The 24,709-nt window shown below is 38.8% G+C and overlaps 1 protein-coding gene across 4 annotated transcripts in view; it reads left to right on the forward strand.

Annotated features, from left to right (window-relative positions):
- Positions 1–24,709, forward strand: part of LOC125371658 (cubilin-like) — a 62,340-nt gene that overhangs the window by 15,110 nt on the left and 22,521 nt on the right. The window contains exons 2-7 of one of the 4 annotated variants that reach the window (XM_048401656.1): positions 1,059–1,137; positions 4,376–5,607; positions 6,010–6,109; positions 6,452–6,576; positions 7,025–8,472; positions 8,783–9,172. The exons of 1 other annotated variant lie outside the window; for it this stretch is intronic. In XM_048401656.1, the coding sequence (XP_048257613.1) occupies positions 4,569–5,607; positions 6,010–6,109; positions 6,452–6,576; positions 7,025–7,263 (1,503 nt within the window). In that variant the 5' untranslated portion in view covers positions 1,059–1,137; positions 4,376–4,568 and the 3' untranslated portion in view covers positions 7,264–8,472; positions 8,783–9,172. Of the gene's footprint in view, positions 1–1,058; positions 1,138–4,375; positions 5,608–6,009; positions 6,110–6,451; positions 6,593–7,024; positions 8,473–8,782; positions 9,173–24,709 lie in introns of those variants that run through there. 2 more of the 4 variants (XM_048401664.1, XM_048401667.1) reach the window with 2 other exon arrangements.

Here is a 24,709-nt window from a genome sequence, read left to right on the forward strand (position 1 = left end):
TGCACTCAAGAATGTCAGGACCTAGATCACTGTCGAGTGTCTTGAAAGAGACAGGTGCTCCGTTCTTGAAATTGAAATATTGTTGGAAGGTTTCAGGAACCCGTTGTTTTCAGATAGGTATCCTGTCGCACAAGGCAAATATATTACTCAGTTCGCAAAGGGCATCGAATCGTCCTCGTGTTATTTTACATAGATTCAACCAGCCTTCCAGAAACTGTCACATCACAAACCGAACAACCATATCTGTCACGTGGGTGAGAATTCGGTATTCTCACTCATTCGAATTCCTCACTCATTAACTGCCACTGACCATTACTACCAATAAACCTGCAATACTATCTACTGCCACATAATATTCAATGCAATGTGAGACATTTGTCTTCAAACAGTAGTTCTTCATGCATGCATATGAAATCAGATTAAAGATGCATATGGACGTGTACCGACACTACGCATAGGAGACATCTCGCGATTATTTTCGCACGTGAAGCTTGTTCGAGGCCGTTGTGGGCTCTTGTTTAACTATGGGAGGGGGAACCTTTCATAGGAAAACTATTGGACGATTTAATACCCATACTCAAACTATTGGAGTGTCAGCAAAATGAATGCATCTATCCAACTGTCATTAAAAGTTCACGGAACTTTGTTTTAAAATGGCATAATTACACAAAGACAACACAATCTTATATCAGTCAAATAAAATTATTAAGTATATAAACTTCGAAAGAGAAAAAAGCAAAAACATAAAGTAGTTCAAGGTAGGGTTATGGCCTATCATAACATTCTGAAACTCTACGAGGCCCACAATGATTTTCAAATCAGCATGGTGTGACGTTTAAGCATAAAAAGAACACAAGATAAAACTTAGTGTCCTGTTTCGGCAAGCCAATACTCCCCAAGAACTCTGTGTATGTGTACTTGGAATATGATCTAATAATGCATTAAAGGAAATATTGGAATCATTAATGTTAACCAATGCACCATCGCAGGCATGTAGATTAGCCTCCGAAGATAACATAGTGCCACTGAATGTGTAGCATTGTATCTTCTTTTAACAGAAAGCAGTTAGAATACTATCAACAGCTATGATTGTCCCCAGACTACTGTGGATGTTATTCGCTGCAAATACGGTTGCAGGTGAGAAATTCACTTGACAGCACGCTATGAGTTGTAAATTTAAATCATGTTGTGGTACAGAATTATGTGTCCTAACACAAACGCCGCTGGACAACAATTCAAGTGTGGCGGGACTGTTTGATAAATGAAAAAGACAAAACAACACGTTATGGAATTTATCAACGTAACAACATGCACTTACCAAGTCATGGAGTTTTCCAGGGTTTCCAGGGTTTCTCTTTCTGAAAATGTTTAAAGTATGCATATTCTTTATCATTGAAAATGTGCGACATTATAGTGAGTAATATTTGACTCACTTCAGCAACCAATGCTGGCCGTAAGAGGCGACTAATGGGATCGGATGGTCAGGCTCGGCGACTTGGTTGATGTATGTCATCGTACCTCAATTGTGTAGATCGATGCTCAAGATTTCAATCACTGGGTTGTCCGATCCAGACTCGATTATCTACAGACCACCGTCATATAGCTGAAATTTGCCGAGTGCGGTGTTAAACAACAACGTACAAAACACCAAGGGTTGTTTTGTGTAGGTAGAATGGTCTAGGATCAATTACTTTTGACTTTAATTCTCGCATGTTTCCTCACATATGATCAACCTGTAATTTAGAAGCATTACATTGTTAATTGGTAATATAATCTCATCGTGCAGATATAATTCAAAGAAAATTCAACTCCAGCAAAGTTTAGTTCAACAGATGGGAAGTTGACGCATTTATTTAGTGATGCGGGAGACACGACGCCACGTTTGTAATAGAGTAGCTCTCTCTTTTTGGGTTTTTTAAATTTTTATTCAGTCATATACACAGGATACATAAGCACTTGGAAAGCAATACAGCTTTATGAATACAGGTACTTCTCAAAAGGATATGGTACAGAGGAGGCCTAAGGCATAATCCACATCATGGTACAGATGAAGGCATAATCCACATCATGGTACAGATGAAGGCATATTTATGTATACAATTAAGAAGATGCGGTATTTATGGTACATCAAATTATGTTGCAAACATCAAGTGAATAAGTTATTTTGCAGGTTGAGTAAACAAAGCCCATTTCTCCATTAAAGTCAGAGAAGTCGTTATTTCTACGTGCAATATGATATTCAACGTCATAGATACTTCTTATTGTGTTCTTAAAAGCAACAAAGTCAACATTTTCATTCTTAATACACTGGACAAAGATAAATCTTTTAGCAGCTACAATCAAATGGTTAATTAATACATCAGAGGTACCAAAGAGGAGCTCGTTGTCAGTTATAAGGATTTTTCTATGCAAAATATGAGTCAAGTAAATACAGAAATCTGACCAAAAATTCTTAACAACATGACATTCGATATAAACATGAAAAATACTCATCGTTATCAATAAGTTTCATTCTTAATAACTCACGTTTAGTAAATATTACTTTATGAATAAATCTAAACTGGAAATCCCTGAGTTTTGTGTCCCTTAACCCATGGCAATATACACTGAATATTTGATTCCATGGAAAAGAGCATCCCAGCTGATTTTCCCATTTCAAACAAGATTTAGGGAGAGTGAGGGAATTCCCTATCAGTTTATTATAAAACACTTTTGTTCCTTTAATAGAACGTGTAAGATCATAAATCCAAGGAGATACTGTGAGATTAGAAGAGGAATGTAGATTTGTATCAATATTTTGTCTCTAACTTCTTGGAATATTAAAAAACATACGGTTATAGTCGAGAAAAGTTTCTTTAAGATCATAAAGTTGTTGTAAACGTGGGAAAGGGATCCATCCGTTTTCATCATACAAGTCTTTTATCGTAACTATACCTTTTTTAAACCAGTCATTAAAAATTAATACTGGTTCTCTAAAATAATGGTTTAACCATATGGGTTGGGAAGCAATTTCTGCTTTTTCTAAGACTTCAAAGTCATATGAATGCATAAAGTCACTCCAGGCTATAAGGGTATCTTTCCAGAACGGATTTACAATTTCCCAATTCTTGTGCAAACTGGCACCTAAAGTGTAGATATGAGCCAGCTGAAAACTAGCAAGGTCATAATTAATGTTTTTTTCACAATATCTTTTTAAACATGAAATTTTTAAAGATGCTATAAATTTGGGTATATCAGTCATTTTCAATCCACCTTGACTATAATTCCTTTTCAAATAATCCCTCTTAATCTTATCTCTTTTGCCACTCCAAATAAAGTTAAAAAGAATTCTATTCAATTGATCAATAAAAGCTTTTGATGGATTTGGGAGAGCGGAAAAAATATGTACAAGGGTAGAGAGAATTAAGGTCTTAACAACTGTTATTTTACCCATCAAAGTCAAATTACGTGTTTTCCATTTGCTTATAATACCATAGATATTATCAAGGCGTTTTTTAGTGTTGATTACCCAAAGGTCTTTTATCTTTTATGTCTGACTGAAGTTGCCTACCGATTTGGTTTGAGAGAGCACACATGAAAGTCATGGTACTTTCAAATCAAGTATCAGGTGCAACATCGTTCAGCAAAAATCGATTCATTTTATTCTTGGCATGACAACTTAACGAATTATTTCCTTTTTATTGCACAAACCTGGGAAAGGCCGATGCACAGTGACAGAGAATATGATTTGGTGCCTGGATGTTTTTAATATCTTGAACAGTTTACAAGCAAAAGTTTAAATGATTGATAACATCTGTTGATTTGTAATACAGTCTCGATACCTGCATGATGGATGATTAATTAGCCGACGCCAAGACTTGCCATACAATCCGTGACCCACGTGCAGGTACATGCGTAAGATCCGGCGACGTGATGTGTTAATTGACATTTATAGATAGCGCTCGGGATTAAGGCTCCTGCCCTAAGGGGGCTTATGATTAGAGGGGATGTTTGTGAATATATTAAATATTAAACAGACAAAGGAGATAGAATTTCGGCGCACTTTTGAAACATATTGAAACAATTAGGTATTTTGGATAAATCAAGTCTTAAAGTACTTATTGAAATGGTTTGCGCTATAACAATATCAACATGAATTCGAATTTAGAGGCGGGCAACAAAATCACAATAACAGAATTTGTATCAATTCGAATGGTATCCTTTCTTATGAGTTTTAATTTTACAATGAAGAGCGGGAGCCAGTTCATCTTTGCACAATTCCCAGTCTATATAAATGGCACTAAAGTGCCTCAGTTCCCTTTTATTGTATATACACTGGAAGGCCAATGTACTACTTGTATCAATGGTTTCCTTTCTTTTCCTTTCCAAACATCAGGTACAGCAACGTACAGCGGCAGTCGGTTCATCTTTGCACGATTCCAAGCCTATAATTACGCGACTGCTCATTTCCTTTTTTTGCACATACGCGGGATGGCCGATGCACTGTGACAGAGAGTAACGGGACAGATTATCATATCCAGCTTATTGGAAACAACAGTGTCACACAGTTCCATCTACCGACAGACAGAATGTTAACCCTGGGAGTCGCTGTGGAGGAGGATCGTGCAGTGGAGCTTATTTGCACAACGGAAGTAACTCTGAGTGTCCTGCAACGCCGTGTTCACCAGGGTGTGGCCGATGCATTTCCAGTCCTTCCAGTGAAGTCTCTGTCTACAAAGTACATCGTACCATCAGTGCCATACATCGCTTTACTCGGGGTGGTGGCTATCTATAACAACACAAACGTCACTGTCCATCTCAACTCCACCTGCTCCTACACCTTCAGGGGGAACATCTACGGAAGGGGAAGCCAGTTGAGTATAACCCTGCTGCAGGGAGAAGTCCTCCAGATTGCTTCTTCACAAAGTAGTACTTCCAACACCTGCGATCTGGGAGGGACGGTTGTAGAGAGCAGTCATTCAGTTGCAGTGTTCTCTGGATCTCCTTTGTTGTGCTATGCTGGAAGTTGTGATGGAGCTATGAGTCAAGTTCCCCCAATAGAGACATGGGGGACATCGTTCATTGTGCCCCCGGTCCCTAACATGGAACAATACCGCGTTCGAATTACATCAGCATATAATGGTACCAATATCACCATTGACACATTCACAGGAGTTGAGTCCATTCTTTTGAATGAAGCAGAGATTTACGATGAAGAATTTCGTGATACAAACCCCACATACATCAAAAGCTCTCATCCAATACTTGTGTTACAAATAGCCGACAAGTCAGCACATGCCTATGTGTTCAAAGCGATTGTCCAAACAATTGATGCCTATGGGACTGACTATCTCATACCAGACATTCAGACAAGTGCCATGTCGTACAGACGCTATGTTACCATCATTACCAGTTCGCAATGTACTCCACATGTAAACGTTAGTGGAACATGGACGAATCAGCCAACAGAATCACAGACGTTCGCCATAGCAAGCTTTCAACCCAGCGCTGGCTTCCTTGTCATTAAAAGTAATTCATCGACATGTCCTTTTGGCGTACTCGTCACTGGTTTTGGTCATTTTGAGATGTATGGGTATTTCAGTACCCCAGTGCGTGGTGACAGTGGTGGTGAGTAGACACGTCATATTGCTCAAATTTAAATAAGCTGACCCTTTATTGTGTGATAATGAACACTTAATATATTAATAAGGTTCTGAACTATTTGAATAGAAATTGCGAGATATAAAACTCAGTTCAAGGTATAGCTACACTAACGTACCGTTGTTTCGAACTTTGATGTGTCGAAATTACGCTTGTGTCGATGTAAAAGATTGGTCCCTGCATATTCATTCTTTATTCATGATTTTCGGTTGTGTCGAACCTCGGATAACTCGAAGTATTTCCGTAGGCCCCGTCAACTTGGACACATCAGTTTTAGACTGTACACGCTCATTAAAATTAAACAAGACAAGCAATGATATAACTGTTTCTATCTATGGTACTGTAATCTGTCCATATACTAATTTTAAGGACAAACAACTTTACGTCCTGGTTGTGGAATAACAAACCTCACTGCATCGGTGTTAAGCGAATACCTGACGTTACCTGCCTATCCAAATAATTACGTGAAGTAAGTAAAAAAACATAGAAATATTTATTTATCTGATTATATGTAATAAACACAGTTGTTGCTGTATTAATTAAAAACGAAGGTAGGAAAACTACACGTTTTCGTAATATAAAATCTCATTTTATAAATGACTAAAATCAAAGATGAATTAATAATATGAGATTCCACATAATCTCAATCACGCATTACCAAACCAACAAAATGACATTGAAAATGAAGAACTGTATATATATGTTTGGTTAGTGCGTTCAAGTGTGTCTGAAATAAAAGCACAGAGTTCACTTCATATTCATGTAACATGAAGGTGATAGTGTCCTGGAAAGTTTTATTTTTGTGTTTAAGCAACATGGAATGTGAATGGACAATAACCACGATGAACCCTTCAGACGTGGTGCGAGTTGAAGTTCTCGTGTCTGACCTTGAGTCTGATGCTAACTGTACGTCCGACTATGTGAGCATCCATGACGGTGCGTAACAGCCAAAGTAAATATATGTGCCTGATATGTTATCACTTGTATATGTTATCCACACATTATGATGTGAGATGTTCATAATATTTTCTGGTAATGTTCATCATTTTTTTTAAATATGAGTTGCCACACTCTTATGTTTTGAAAGAAACTATTAACATGCGTGTATGAAGTTGACAAAGATATTTCTTAAGGGATACTATTCAGCGAAGATATTGTTCTTTGAAACGTTTGCAAAGATAGAACACGTAACAAATAGTGTACACGACGGGTTAACATACCAGATGATATTACCGGTAGATACATGATACATGCAAGGTAAATGTATACACAAATGATTTTCTAAATTGCCAAATATGTTGGATTATAACATAGTGTTATTTGTGTCAGTTTATAATAAAGCGCAAATATGTCCTAATAAGATCATAACATTTATTCGCCAAAGGCCCATCTCCATCTGACAAAGTCCTTCTCACCTGGTGCGAGAATACCACGCCGACTGTACAGAGCACAGGACCTGCTCTCACAATCAGGTTCAGGGCAGATGATCAAGGCGTGGGGCAGGGTTTCCGACTGAAATATACACAGGTGGCAGGACAGGATTCAGGTAAACTAGTTATAACTGATGGAAGTAAAGAACATGAGCATTATTTTGTAACACATATCTCTATTTGTATCAAATGACATCCTGTAATTCATAACTATTTGTGATGATGTGACATATAATAAAATTATGTTCAATAACTGCCCTGACATCAAATACATTTGTTGAGAATGCCCGCCACGTGAAAGTGGATTATTTAAATTATATGTACGTCAGTAAACCAATATTGATTGTGACGTACGTATGTGTTTAGTGAATGTATATTGCTTGACAAATGTGTGCTGGTGACTTGAACGTGTGTTTTTAAGTTCGAAAGGTGTGACTGTATCATGTTGTTGAACGAACACATACCAGAAAAACAATTAAAATGAAAGTGTGAAATGAACGCTTACCTCTGGAGCCTCGTGCTGCATGTTCAAGGTGAGTCATCATCAGTTATTCAAATATATTTCATTTACCATTTACCTAAAATGCCTATCCACCCGCAGAACCATTTCTGTCTGCAGAACTAATATTCTTTCGTGCATAGTACTGACACATATGAACACATGGAGAAACTTGTTCCTTGTCATTAGTGTATACTTCTTACCCTTTCCTGCTTATCATGCCATTTCCCCTGTCCTGTGCAATGCGTATATGGTTAAATGTTACGAAGGTTATGTTCTGGGCAGTTTCCACAGCCTAAACGGTGAATCGTGAGTTGCAATTAATTCCTAAGCATACATGAACAACCTCAAGAGAATGAAATTAGAACATTGTGGAAAATGAAATTGTTGCCTTGGTGTCAATGAAAGAGAAGAATTTAAATTATTGATTATTTTCTGTTGGTGTAAAAAGGATCCGATCATATAATATTCTAGTGGTGGGGATGGGGGTTGGGGCTATTGTCGTTCTCCCACCGTCACCACAATAGAATAGTATATGGTACTTACTATGTTGACTATTTGGTTACTTCGGTAATGTTTTCATTTGTATCTCTTCAAATCTCCCAGGCTGCTTCTTAAAAGGATGTATATATATATATATTTTTATATATTTGTCTCATAACGATTTTCCTGAACGAACAATAGATCAATGATGCTTCAGTTTTCAATTTGTTTAATTTTGAAATTAATTCATCCTCATTATTGTTACGGTAACCTTTTCTACAATTAAAAATGTATTTTTTGAGCCATGTATTCTGTTTTCATGGAAAACCTGCTATGCAATGAGGACCTCTTCTCAGGCACCCCGATACAATCCCTGCTCCATCCGGGACTATTCATGCTTGCTCAGACAATTCAGTTCAGGTAAATGTGCTTCTTTGTTACAACGTTTCCTTAAGGTTTCTGTACAAAGGGGTTCTCAATTATCACAATACATTCTAGTTTATAACTCACCCGTTCAGGATAGCTCTGCCTAACAAACATACATCTGTATTTCACATTGTATTTCCTCTTCTCTGTGACGGATAATCTACTCCCGATGAATTAAGAATGTTCACGAAACTCCAAAGATGCATAGACATAACATGTATGCATCTCACAACTCACTGCATTATTGACATATTTTCTTTGAATTTATCCTTGAGATTGTGCAACTGCATATGCTCTTTTGCAGGATTTGGGAACAGATACGTTGGAAATAGAGAGGGAAAACGGACTCGCACTTATGTTTCGCAGTATTCCACCCATTTAAAGAAATGTTGTCTTCGTGTCAACAGATGCATTCCCGTGTCTTTGGTGCATCGTCATTGGTGTTGCTTACGGTAATTACAAACAATGTCATGAGGTATAAACTGCCTGACTCGTATGAAATCACATAGCCCAACATGACATAACTGACTCGAAGAGTCGACCGTTTCTCGGGATCCACTCCGTTGAATGCAGATGTCTCTAACTTGGTGATGTTTGTGTGTATATTATACTGAAACGCAAAAAAACCGTCACCCCAAGTACTATTGCATGAAAAGTTGTTATTTAGATATCTGGGTAATTTTTGTCAAAGTTTCTAAATTTTAACAATACCTTGGAAAAATGAAATTTGATGATAAAAAACAAAGCAGATGACAATAAAACCGATTGCCCAAACCCATCACGGCAACGACCATGGTAACCCGATGCACGTGAGTTCCGTGCAAATTGAAATGCACATGCGTTCCCCCATTTCTTGCCCTATAAAAATTCACCCAGATCGGATTACATTCATTCGTTATTGAATTGTTACCACATGCCAAGATTGACAAGAAATCAGCGACACCAAGCTGGACAAACCGCCCGGCAAGTAGCCAATGCAGTCCACGTAAGGACCATATACTGGCTTCAGTAACGGTACCAGACCACCAACACTACAGATGACCGTCCAAGGGCCACCACCCGACGTCAGGATCGTCAGATTGTGCGACAGCATCTTCAAGATCTCTTTGTTACTGCTGCGGAAAGTGCTCGACAGACCATTGGGACACACCAGCGACACATCAGTGCGGACGCCGTGCGTCCACGATTCACGAGCGGATACCTCCACTGTCACAGGCCACACCGAGGACACTACGTCATCCGCCGGGACTGTCTTCAGTGGGCAACACAGCACCAGCATTGGCGCCACCAGCAGTGGCCCTGTAGTGTTCCAGAGCAGTACAAAAATAAAGTATTGTAAAAAAGGTGAAATTATTCAAACAAACAATAAAAGTTCTTTGATCAAGGCTACAACATTCAAGGCATCTTCCAAAACCTTTATGGCAGACATGTGTTGCATGTGTTCCCGTGTTTTTTTATGTGAACAATTGACTGCCTTTGCATGTGTTTGTGACGGGTACCAAAAGTGGGACAGGATACACTTTTTCTCGAACCGCCCGTATCATCACTGTTTCAAAGGGATTCAGACAGAAGCTCATATATATTTTTGTTATTATTACCCTTGATGAAAATACATATGTAATGTTGTCCTTTCGCTTTTGTACGGTATACCGATTCATACTCACATACACCTAATCCTACTATTTGTAAGGCAAAGTTGAAAATACGTCTTTCAACGATACATATGCGCACGACAGAACAAAATGATGTAAATATTCCTGACAGAAGTCTCAACATAAAGCTGTCTGAAAATTTATTTATGGAAATAGAACTGTTTCTATTTACACGGGTTTTCCTGAGGTAACTTTTCATATGCGGCCAGCTAGCACATGTCAATGAATACTACAGAGGAAGATTTCCTCCCCAGATTTACCCATACTCCCATGTGTCATGCAGTTTGATGCTAATGAGTCCATGGTGAAGTAGATATGCGGCCCTTACCATATGAACATTTAATTATATCATCTTTGAGTAAAGTGTATAATATTTGATATGAAATGAATGCTTCGAATTGACAACTACAAATAATAATCGTCAAATGTATTTAATTATTATCGCCGGGACTATATTGATATTCATATATGTATTTCTTACAACACAACGGTTGTAAATAAATGTTAGCAGCAGGTCACCAAATGTTAATGCTAATATATATCTTTTGACAAAAAACATTAATGGAGCAACCAGCAAATACACACCCATCCCCTCCAACCCGCCTCCCAACACTCAAACGCAGCATGTTTATCCTTGCTTGTGGGTGATCTGTTGATTAACGCCGCAGTGTACAATACCATACTAGTAATGTCGCGACCAGACAATCCAGTGAGCATCGATCCAAGTTGTCGGGGTATGATTGGTTGGTTGGATTGTTGTTTAACGCCGCACTCAGCAATATTCCAGCTATATGACGGCAATTTGGATCGATGACATGTATCAATCAAGTCGGCGAGCCTGACCACCCGATCCCGTAAGTCGCCTTTTACGACAAGCATAGTCACCTTTTACGGCAAGCATGGGTTCCTGAAGATCTATTCTACCCCAGAATCTTCACGGGTCTGTCGGGGTAAGAAGACACAGACGTACTTATATTTGAGTGAATATTACAGATCAAAGTCACATCAGTCATTCTAGTATCTAACCGAGATTAGTGCCTTTTGTACATGTTTTCTCCTCAGGGTTTGCTTCCATTTACAAATGTTATATGTAATGTCTTGCCGATTTAAGAGTGTCTGCTGTTATGGCTTTTGGTGCACAGCGTCTCTAGCTATGATACATCATAGCGTTGTCATGACTTCCACAACTGTGTGTGTTCGTTTTTATTAACGTTGATATATTGTGACATGGTAAAGTGAAAATGATAGGTTCAAGGATATACTTTTATCATTTGCTTTAAATCTACCTAATTATCCATACAGAAAGAAATAGGTGACGATACTCTGAGCCTTGTCTCAAATAACAGAAACTACACATTTATATTCTTATTTCTTCTCCATTTGCCATATTTCACACCACTACACTACAACTTGCAATGTTTTTAATACCTTTAAAAATACAATAAACGCGACAAAAACATTTCCGTAATCATATGAAACCTCTGCCAAAAGCAGAGTCCATTGTACGATGTTGTCTTTCAAGTGTTATATGGCATTGTATTTTATTGTTGAACAATGATTGAAACTGTGTTACATTGTTTCTGTTGAGATTCAGTAGAAGCTCATTGCACTGTATTTGGACAGTGATTAGTTGTCAGGGATATAGTACTGTTTATTGTAAACAGTTTTGAAGAAGTTACAATATTTAGATGCAAGTGTCATGTGTAAATTTCCGCCACATTCAATAGTGACGTCATCTGGTTTTTTCTATGACGTTTCCATATTTCTAAAAGTGGGTCAGTGAAATTCGTGTTGATTGCAATACATGTTTCAAAACCGATAGTGTTGTTTATTTTTATTTGATAACACATTTTATCCATTTAAGCTATAATAATGGTAACGGGCATTATCATTTGCAGAAGCCCGAGGTATTCCATTAAATGCCCGGCGAAAGTAGGGCACTACAAATGACCGATGTTCAATATTGACGTCATCTGATTTGTTCTATGACGTTTTCATATTTGTAAAATGGATCAGTGACATTCGTTGTGTGTTGATTGCAGTAAATGTTTCAAAACCGACATTGTGGTTTAATTTTATTTGATAACAAATTCTATCCATTTTTGTGCGGTGACGCTTTTTCAGGGTTTTATCATTTGCAGAATCCCTCGGTCTTTTCAACTGCACTCCTTCGTCGGGCAGTTAATTGAAGACCTCGGACTTCCTTTTAAAAGGTTCCTTTTAAAAATGGGAGTAGGACCCCTTGGACCTGGAAATATAGATTGGATTCATTTCCGGAGCTTCAGTTCAGTAGCTGAACGTATGCTCTTTGTAACAATGAAATTTAGTGTTCATGGAGACTAGGGTTCTTTTTCCAGGGCTTAGCTCATAAGCTATGATTGTTACAGGAAAAACTGCATATAATCATTGCTGAACTCGTATTTTCTTGCTGCTCAGGAAAGTTTTTTTCATAGAATGTGTCCCCAGATACTGTCGTCTGTTGGAGGACCATTGACATCGAATCTTTTCCTTTTTGGAAAGCGGGGCGGTCGGGTAGTCTAGTGGTTATAGCGTTCGCTCGTCACGCCGAAGACCAGGGTTCGATTCCCGACATGGGTACAATGTGTGAAGCCCATTTCTGGAGTCCGCCGCTGTGATATTGCTGGAATATTGCTAAAAGCGGCGTAAAACCGTACTCACTTTTTGGAAAGCAGTGTTTGGCATCGCTAGAGATATTGTGAACATGAAAAGGATACGATCTGGTTTTATCTTCATGGAATGTAAATCTGAAGTTAATGTATCACCGCACATAATTCTCAACAGCTCATGATCAAAAGGCATTGCAAGGAACGTTGTCCCTCAAACATGTCCGAAGATGAAACAGCTTCAGCAATATGCAGAATGCCAAATTGTACCTTTTAACACCTATCTATTCAACCTTTCTCTTCCACTAACATCTGTCAAAGCAGGTTATTGAGATACTGGAGGAGGATAATCACATACTAAATCCACTACGGTGTTACTTGTGTCCATGTCATATCATGGGTATGGTGACCAAGCATGTACCAATCGACAGACAGACATCGATGTTTAGAAGCATTGAGATGGGGATCACGTTGCATCGACAGGCTCTTTGAACGTTGTTAGATGCTACTCTGCATTGATTGGCTACCAAAGAAGTCGACTGATCCATGTCACACAACAAAATGTATACCTACGCCAGAAATGTTTATCGAGCTAATCACATTTATGTGGTTGTTGTTCAACTATTGTTAACTTTGAGAACATATGTTGGGAGTTTTATTTTATGAAAGGATTAACTGTGTATTCTTTTCGTGTGTGAATCGCAAAACCGATGTCCAGACCTTTGAAAGAATCTGCTACAAACATACACAGTCAATAGTTAAGCATAACAGATGTGTACAAGCACATACCAAATGTGTACAAGTACATACCAGATGTGTATTTAGAAAAGTTCATACTAAATATCTTAGACATCAAATGCTTACATACACCGGACCCGTGAAGATCCGGGGTAGAATAGGTCTTCAGGAACCCATGTGCGCCGTAAAAGGCGACGATGCTTGTTACAAGAGGCGACTAATGGGATCGGGTGGTCAGGTTCGCTGACTTGGTTGATAGATGTCATCGTATCCAAACTGCGTGGATCGATGCTCATGGTGTTAATCACTGGATTGTCTGGTCCAGAGTCGATTATTGTGCGGGGTTAAAAAAGAAACAATTATACATCAAATTAAAATGTTAACATTTGCTTGATACATTGGCCAGTTGTTTTGAAGGAGTTGTGCATACTGATAGAGCTGTAAGAAATACAGCAAACAAATCGCACTTGAGGTATACCTGGTCTCTCCTACTAAAACCTTAAACCCGGGGGGGGGGGGGGGGGGGGGGGGGGGGGGTTAGAGTGGGGTTGTGTAGTAGTATCTGACTACAGCCTGCATCTCTTTAGAATATCTAATATTAAATGATGATATAAAGTTGAAATACGTTTCAAGATACTTTCTTTCTCACTGCCTGAGACGCTGATTACGTTGTTACTCATGAATAGGCATCATAGATCAGAAACTGATACACTTACGATGAATAGGCATCATAGATCAGAAACCCATACACTTACGATGAATAGGCATCATAGATCAGAAACTGATACACTTACGATGAATAGGCATCATAGATCAGAAACTAATACACTTACGATGAATAGGTATCATAGATCAGAAACTGATACACTTACGATAAATAGGTATCATAGATCAGAAACTGATACACTTATGATGAATAGGTATCATAGATCAGAAACTGATACACTTACAATGAATAGGTATCATAGATCAGAAACTGATACACTTACAAGGAATATGTATCATAGATCAGAAACTGATACACTTACAATGAATAGGTATCATAGATCAGAAACTGATACACTTACAGTGAATAGGTATAATAGATCAGAAACTGATACACTTACGATGAATAGGCATCATAAATCAGAAACTGATACACTTACGATGAATTGGCATCATAGATCAGAAACTGATACACTTACGATGAATAGGTATCATAGATCAGAAACTGATACTCTTACGATGAATAGGTATCATAGATCAGAAACTGATACACTTACGAGGACTGATATAAAAAAACAATATTTACCCGGCCACTGATTCTATTTGTAACACATGTACATGGTTGTAGACACTGATGGAATACTTTGAGCGAGCTTATGGAACAATGTGTAAACTAGATTTATCAACCCAATGCCTGACAAACGCAATTGAAAAACTGTTCCCAGTGTACGAGATATTAATTATATTGTTTATGAAAGAACAACTCTGGAAGTGTCGCTTTATCAACTCAACAAGTCGAGTTTGTCTATCGGCATATTAACCGCCCGTGGAAGATGCAAACATAAACTGTCCGTGAATCCCGCTCGTTCAAACACAGACAAGATACTTGGCATCATAGATCAGAAACTGATACACTTACGATGAATAGGTATCATAGATCAGAAACTGATACTCTTACGATGAATAGGTATCATAGATCAGAAACTGATACACTTACGAGGACTGATATAAAAAAACAATATTTACCCGGCCACTGATTCTATTTGTAACACATGTACATGGTTGTAGACACTGATGGAATACTTTGAGCGAGCTTATGGAACAATGTGTAAACTAGATTTATCAACCCAATGCCTGAAAAACGCAATTGAAAAACTGTTCCCAGTGTACGAGATATTAATTATATTGTTCATGAAAGAACAACTCTGGAAGTGTCGCTTTATCAACTCAACAAGTCGAGTTTGTCTATCGGCATATTAACCGCCCGTGGAAGATGCAAACATAAACTGTCCGTGAATCCCGCTCGTTCAAACACAGATACTTGAAGTACGAGATATTAATTATATTGTTTATGAAAGAACAACTCTGGAAGGAAACGCTTAATGTCTTTGCAATAGGGTTGACGGCTTGGATAATCAGAGGTGCCGAAATTACAATGAAAGGTAAGGATCGTAAAGACACGAGAAAGTTGAATGAATTTTTGCATTGAAGAGTAAGTGAGTCAATGAGTGAGGTTTTACTGCAGATCTCCGGCAACATGACAGCGTGGAACACCAGGAATGGGCTTCACAAATTTCAACCATGTGGGAAATTGAACCTTTAGCGTGACGAGCCAAATCTTTAACATCGGGCTGTCCCTCTGCTCCGTGCATGGAACAAGGGCGATGAATTTAAAATGATATTAGATTTGTATGCGATCGAGTTGTGATATCAACCAAGGTACAATTATGGAGTTATAATACAGACTTGGTATAATGCACTCTGGTATGTTCTTTATAAACACGTTCGGATGATAACACGGGACAGCCACAGTTATTATTAATATATGTATTTCCTACATAAATAGTTGAGTGCGTACATACTTCCTAGCCTCCACTATCTAACATGGACTATGGCCAGATCATATTTAGAAAGGCCACACTACCGCTTGGTAACACACCACAAGTTAAAATGCTCACCTGCAACAGTTAAAATGTGTTTGGAGGAAGTAAATATGAGTGCCCACGAATGATAAATCGCTCACATCGCATCTAATGTTTTTGATAATGTCAAGAAAATATTGTTTACAGTCACGTATAACTGATCATTAACATGTAGGAAGACAGTTGTTGTATTAATTGGAGCAGTTCATTGTTGTGCTCTTAATGTGTCTGCATTTCCCCCTCCCTTTATATACACGCGTGTCTCTACACTTACATATATTTTGTGACTCGATGCTGGGAAGAATGACATTGTTTCCTACTCAAAACATATTTTCTTCTGAGCTAGAAACTGTAAGTGAAGCCACGAGGCCTTAAGTTGATACTACAATGCATAAACTACACCCCTAGGAACAACGCACCCACGTGAAACACGTGCAATTTGATGAGTAAACACTTTTACTTTTAAAAATAGATATTTGTATTTGTAAATCCATATTCATAACTGCACCAAAACACCGTTGCTCTGATACAAAGCCATACACTTGGTTCCAGATTCACAAATTGAAAAGTCACTTATTAGACTCCGCTATATGGTGAGTGAATAGGAGGTTACACTATTGCCCAGCGATGCTCAGCAGTTTTCCAACGACATCACGAGGATGGAAACCAGGGATCGGCTACACATCTTACACACATGTCAGATATAAACCTTTGATTTCATCACGACAAGCCAACGCTTTAGACGACCCAACAACCCATGTCTACAATACAACATTGACAGATCGGATTATACTATATGTGTTTCATTTTAAGATTGTCATACTGTGATTGTGGTCTTTGACAACTGCAAATAATAATTGCCAGATACATTTAAATGTTGGTATTCATATACGTATTTCTACTATTACAACACACTGATTGTAAATACATGTCAGCAGTAGGTCACCAAATATTAATGTAATGATATATGTCAATAAAAAGTTTTCACAGAATACCTAGCGGACTGATGCTCTCACCCTCTCCCACCGCGGCATCCTAACACACACACACGCACGCACGCACGAACGCACGCACGCACGCACACACACACACGCAGCTAATCGCACAATATAACATACATATAACCGCTTGGTCAAACTGTAATATAAAGGCAGTTCCGGTAAAGATACAGTAGGGGACTATTCCATTGTCCAGGTAGATTTTTTACTCATATTGTGAACAGTTTTAAAAACATAGATAAGAGTAATGAGTTCATAAGCACCCAGCCAACCATCAACTCACTCACTCAACCATAAATAAATAACCTACTCACCCTTACCACACACTCGAAGATCACCCACCCGCTAACTTACCCTCCCATCCACACATGCACTCCCTCCATTTGTAGATGATTTTTACTGTTTAAGAAATAAATATTCTACCTGCAGTGTTTTATTGTACGATAAACGACGACGAGTCGTTTATTTCGTATATGAAATATCAACATAATGTAAAGCCTCTTTAAGGATGTTGATAAAGTGTAAAGCTTTAACAAAATGTTTACCCCCATTTAAGTAATGGTGACTTCCTCAATAGAATCCGACCTCGGCAACGTCGGACAAGCCCATTTCCCGCATATTCTCACAATCCTTACGTCGATTACCTGTACCTTTTCTCCCAATACCGATTTTCATATCTCTCCTTGTTTTGGTTGCGATCGTTAGACCATCGAATTTATATGCGTTGCCAAGCTACATATATCGGGAACAACTCACTTGACACTCCCCCCTTAAAAATAACGTCGTCAAACAACGACGTCATCAAGTTGCGAACGCATTTTCGAAACTCCAGAATGACGTCATGATTGAACAACGTTTTATCGTGAAATAAACTACGCTTCGTTCTTCATTGTTCTTTACGATTTATCGCGTAGCTGTCTTATATGTGGATATAATGGGTATGTTAGAGAAAAAAAGGTGATTGGCTGAAACAAGAAAAGTGCGAAACAAACGTTCTTTCAAACTGTCCTGATCACCTGTCTAATGGAAAAGAATTTATGTTTATTCCATTACACAATTAATGTTATAAATCGGAATTGTCCGCCCTGTGATATTGTTTTGTTGTCAAACTATATTAACATGATGATTTAGTGTTATCGGATTTTCATAGAGCATGAAAAGGGTCGCTCGTGGCTAAATAACTTTCGGAGGAACAGGAAACTCTTTCTTCAGATATGGACGACGGGTCTCTTATACGTGTGTGCTTTGTTGTTTAACGCCGCACTCAGCAAAGCTATGCTAGTATTGTCTGGACCAGACAATCCAGTGATTGATATTTCGAGCAACGATCCCGGTAGTCGGGTTTTGAAGACACAGGTGTACTTATATGTGAGTAAATACAAGGCCACATCAGTCATCATGATATCCTACCGAGATTTACATTCAAGAGCTGCTATGGTTTTGGTGCACAGCATCTTTAACTATGACATATCATAGCACTACCATGACGTGAACATTGGAACGCTGATTCATGTTGGAATTTGAGGAAGCTTCTCAAATTACCTCAGCAAAAAAAGAAAGTAGAAAAAGATATCGCATTTAGTACCTGTAAATCATTGATAGTAAAGTTAGAATTTAGCCTCGAACAATGGGATATTTGGCGACCCATTTTTCGTGTTCTATATAAATTAATTTACATTGTTAAAATGATTTTCTGAAAAGAAACACGATACTTTTAATTTAGATCAGTGTACATGTCTAAGGTAAAGGTACAGACTGTTGACTATCGTACCAAAACTGGCAAACATAAAACTGATAAAGAGAGTCACGTTTCAGGGGTTTCGTGAACATGTGCGCAGAGCATGAGTAATTAGACCGTGTGATGTGCTTTGAGGACTTCCGGGTACGGGTGGGCCCATACATCGTTGTGAAGAGTTGATTCTCTTAGTCATGCCAGAAACCGACGAGTGAAGGTTTGTATCCTAGATATACCTGATTATGATTTTGGTCTGTTAGATTCTTCATACGCGTGCTTGTGGGTTGCAAGAATGTGGTGACTCCCTGAGATCGGCACTAAACCTTTTTTTTAAAATAACGGAAACTTCTGTAACATTTTCTTCTCTGCACGCCTCATTTCACATTCCTACACTACTATTACCACAAACATCCTGTCCAGCACAAGCAAACATCCAACATAATTTCACGAAAACACTCAATCCCACACTGTAACATCCCAGCTTGTTGATGAGCGGCCCCTCGCGAAATGTCCAAATCGCCAGAGGTCTCAAATTATAAATGTTTCTGACTGTGTCAACATTATGTTTGCTTGGAACATTACTGGAGGAAACATAATGATTAATCCCGTGAAGATTTCACGCTTCCAGTCAAAAAACTCTGGGTGTGTCACTGAAAGTGACACTGACACTGACTAAAGCATACTCTGACCTCTTCTCTAGCGAAACATTCTTCAAGTGAGAGCCCGGTTTGATTCGAAAGCTAAATATCAGTGGAATTATACTGGAGATATAATCAGGTGTCACAGAATCGTTGTTCTTACCGTTATTAAAGTTTAAATTATTCTGCCAAAAAAGTATTTTGTTTAAAATAATCCGAGGAACATTTTTTCGCAGCGACGGAACATGCCATGAATGAGTTAACAGGTTGTTTATTTTGGTTCACAGTAACTTCGCACGGCAATAGAAAACATGTATCACTACATAAGATCTATACGTAAGATTTCGACAAGTCTCTGATGTTAATTCTAATGTTTTTTTTCTATAAAGGGAAACATTAATGTGAAAATGATAAATAGAAATCATCCCTCGTGTTTTTAATATGGGAAATATCAACCTTGTACCTGAAACACAAAACACAAAGGATGTGGAAAGCTTTCAACTTCATTGATCATGCTGGTTCCAAAGGGGAAATGCCTATGAATATGGAAAACCAGGCATTGACATACGAACCACACTAGCCTTTCAGCCAGGCGAGCCAGTAGTATGATTGCAACATCACCTATATATCAACGACAGGTGAGTGCCTTAACTGTCAATTATATAATTTAATGCATTTATTCCAAAATCGCAGATAACGGTCCTTTGTGTTAAGCAAACCATAAATTCTGCACTCATTACCTACATTAAAATGCTATCCATATGTGTTTGTAAGGTTTAACTGCTAGATCAGTACTATTAACTGTTGCCAGTTGTCGCAAGGGACTGTAAACGCGCACAGGTGAAATACTCTCACCAAAATCCGGACTTTTATCTAAAATTTAATGCCCAATTGACACTGCCTACGCAAACAATCCCCCACAATAGGATTTTCCTCTGACGGAATTGAACCAACAAGTATATCAGATTCCAGCTCGCAGATAAAGGTCCATTGTGTTTATACGGAAAATGCGTGTGCATACCAACCAACTCTAATATAAAAATGAGCGATATGTTTCCCCAAAAAATATCACAAATGCTCACAATTTCATTTCTACATGACTTGTATTGAGGCAAAGCCGTGTGTCGTCATGGATACTGATATATAGCTATTATGACCACCTGCGCAGACATTGGCTAAATGATTTATTAAGACTAATATAAAATTAACAGCAATGTCACTTGATGACTACAGCCAGGGAGAGGCCAGAGGAACCAGACCTTGTTTATACATATGTGTAGTGAACAGCTTGTATTAAAACAGAGTCATCTATAAAGGTAAGTGTCATTATCATTTTTGGACTTATCGCAATGAACATGTTGATGTATTCCAGCGTTGTCTCTCTAAATTATACAATGCGAGCAGTTCTCGAAATTATGAAAAATGCACAGTTGGGACATGAATTCAATGACGGAGGAACATTAACGTTCTGGTAGAAATTTTACTAGACCGATATTTTTCATTCGTTTTCTTTTGTCAAGTTTGCAATTCGATAAGCTTCTAATTGAATTATATGGCTTCTTGGGCACTTAAATCGTCATGTGGTGGCATCATGATTTGATATGACACGAAGGCAAATATTCCTTGTATTTGCTTTCTTGTTACATGCTGGGTAGTTGGTGGTATTGCTAAGATCCGTGTTCTAATACCCATATGGTTACAATGCGTAAAACCCATTGTAGGTGTTCCCCTGTCGTGATATATACCTACTAATTTCCCATGCACACCAATCGGTATTTCATCAGACATTTTAAATCATATCAATACATACTTTTTGACATATCTTCTCTTCATAAACGTTGATACTAATTAGCGATTACGAAATAAGCACCAGAAAGGTATTTAACTGGACGACTTTAGACTTTGTCGTACGAAACCTTACTTTAGACGATTGCCGATATTTGTCTAGGTCTCTATTTCCAATCTGTGAAACTAGACTATATTTGAATATTAAACATTCCCTTACTATTGAAAATTGATATCTCCAAATATAGAATAGTCTGAACTCGGTTCAGAGTGCGTTCTCATAATTGATGATTGGAAAGGGGAGTTTGGCAAATTCTAAATTAGCATTGGAAAATCGTAATTGCCCTTTCTGTATTAATGAATTGGAAGATGAATACCATGTAATGGTGTGTCCATATTACATTACATTACTATTTATCTCAAAACGTATGTAGATTTCCAAGTGTACTACGATTTCTTAAGTTGTTACAAGATGAACGTCCCAAAACAATTCATAACTGATTTAAATACATTTTTCATATGTTTAAAGTTAGAGATAATTATAATTTCATATGTCCGTGAGCTAACTTTGTGATAGAACTGTTATTTATTTAAGCACCGTTGGTCGCTGATCTTGTCTTTGGGTAGGTTGGGGACTGGGGTGAAGGAACAATCTGACTCTGCTATATATATGTGCATACAATATATTTGTTATTATTTTGTATTTTGGCCTTTGGGCTATACGGAAGTAAATATATGCAATTTCAAACAATCAACGTCAGGAAGTTTTCAGAACGACCATCGTCAACGCCAGAGAACAAACGCTCCCAAACCTGAAATAATAGTTCATGCTGCAAACCAAAACTGTCCACCTTGTCACAGTTGTTTTGTTTTCAAACTATGCCACATTAACAACGACGTTTCAGGGCTACTCTTGTCTAGCAGATGAATGACTGAACTAGGTTATTTGTACATGTAGTTTATGTTTGCACGTAATACGATCAATGTATCATTCTAAAAAACAAACAAAGGTGAAAAGGAAAGTTATCATAATGACGTCTTGTCGATTATGCATAATATTTTAATGAATTGATACGTTTTTAGCTCACTTTTATTGAGCTCCCAACCATTCACTGCATTATAGTAATGAGACGCATAAAACCCCATGTGGCCATCGTGATCCTGCTAAAACTTGTAATAAAACCGGCATTCGTCCAAATGAAAAACAATTTTACAAGCAATTGAATGCAACCAATGACAGTGATGAGAAAAGACCCGCCATGGATTCCAGTGAAAGGTTTTGGAAACAGGTGTGGTCTATACCCGGCACCATGGGTAGAGGATTACTATGATCGTGTACACGAAAAGAAAAGGTCACTATTGGTGTGTTTCATTACACCTGAATGTTAAATGTAAAATGTAATTGAAAAGTCCAAATCTTAAACGGTGCCAGGGCCTGATGGTATTCGAAATCGGTATTGGAAACTGTTCTCATGTGTCCAAACGCCATTACTTCACTGGTTTAATTCCCTTGCGGATGCAGGGGATGTTGAGTCTTGTGCAAAGGGCGAACAATACTTGTCCCAAAGAAAGGTGATCTGACTGACCCTAAAAACTTCCGCCAAAGTACTTGTTTGAACACAGAGTACAAAATATTTACAGGGTGACATACAGATCTCGTGTCATCGTACTGCGCTTCGAATGACATTATCTACATGGAGCAGAAAGGAGCCAGAAAGGGATGTTGGGGTTGTAAGGATCAATTGCTGGTTTAGAAAATGATCCTTGAAGATGCTAAAACTTACCACCATAACTTCTCAATGTATTGGATAGACTAAAAAAAGCTTATGATTCTGTACTTCACGAATGGATTTTGAAGTCACCGGAATGGATTGACCTCCCGAGCGACTACTTGTTTTTAGTCGTTAATGAATTTTTGGTCAACTCAACTTGAGACGTATTCACAGACGCAGGTGGCGACTTCGGAACCCATTACTATTTGAAGAGGAATATTTCAGGGCGATTCCTTCAGTCCTTTGCTTTTCTGTTTGTCACTAAATCCTTTAAGTTTTTTGCTTAGCAAAGAGGACGGTTATCATCCTGGACCTTCACAGGACAGATCCTCAACACCCCTTACTCACTTCCTTTACATGGATGACCTTGAACTTACTATCCACACTAAAAAACATATACTCCTTGTCGAGTCCTTTTCTAATGATATCGGCATGTCCTTTGGACTCGACAAATGCAACGTTCTTTATCTGAAACGTGGCAAGGTAGAAGAGGGAGTATCAGTCAGGAGGAGGAGTTATAGACCACCTCGTGGAAGGTCAGGCCTATACGTGTCATATTAAGTCAGCTCAGACTCAGTTTTGTGTGTTGAGAAGATCAGCAACACTGCAGAGTCCTTCGCTTCGATGAAGTCGGCTGGCCTGAAAAGTGAAACAGAAGGTTTTCTGTTAGCTGCTCAGAACCACTCGAAACCGTCAATGTGTGATTTTGCATCAAAATGTAAATATGAAATGTAAGTAGTTGTGGGCAGCGCTCTGGGACCGCTCCTGGCTTCTGATTGGTCGAGTGGATCACGTGACCTCTGTGACGGCAAATTCGGTCACGTGACCTGCGCATGCGCGCAGGGCATGCTGGGAGTTGCGCGCGCATCTAAGATGGCGTCACATCCGTTTCCGGTGGCGCGCTCCTCCAAGATGGCGTCGTTTCCGTTTCCGGTGGCGTGCTCACCTCCAAGATGGCATGGCCTCCGTTTCCGATGTCGTGCGCCTCCAAGATGGCGTCGCCTCCGTTTTCCGGTGGCGCGCGCAACTCCAAGAGGGCGTCGCTTCCGTGTCCGGTGGTGCGCGCACTTTCAAGAGGGCGTCGCCTCCGTTTTCCGGGGGAGGAGCAGGAGGAGGAGGAGGGAAGGGGTAAAAAACCCAGAGAAGCGGTCGTAAAAGGTGAACAAGATCGCCATGATTGGTGTGGGTGTGGTGGTTCTAAACATAGGCAAGGCGGCGGTGGTGAAGGGAAGGGGGAGGGTGGTGGTGGTGGTTAAGGGAGGGGGGAAGGGAGTCGGGTTCTTTGTTTTGTTTTGTTTTGGTGCACCCCTTAAGACTGACTGTACACCATACAAGGTTGATTGTACATCCATGTAAGACTGACTGTACACTCATGTCAGACTGACTGCACATCCCTGTAAGGCTGACTGTACACCCATGTAAGGCTGACTGTACATCCATATTGATTTCAACATAATTATAAAACTGATTGATCACTGACGTACGACTGACAGTACGCTCGGGTAATACTGTCGGTAACCTTGTACCATTGAATTAACTTACATCAACTGACTGTACACCCCTTAAGACTCACTGCACAACTCTGTAAGACTGAATGTACACTCATGTGCAAGACTGAGTGTACAACCCTGTAAGACTAAATGTACACCACTGTAATACTGA

This window comes from Haliotis rufescens, unplaced genomic scaffold (assembly GCF_023055435.1).
Source record: "Haliotis rufescens isolate VD_foot unplaced genomic scaffold, xgHalRufe1.0.p SCAF_1, whole genome shotgun sequence".
Classification (NCBI taxonomy): domain Eukaryota; kingdom Metazoa; phylum Mollusca; class Gastropoda; order Lepetellida; family Haliotidae; genus Haliotis; species Haliotis rufescens.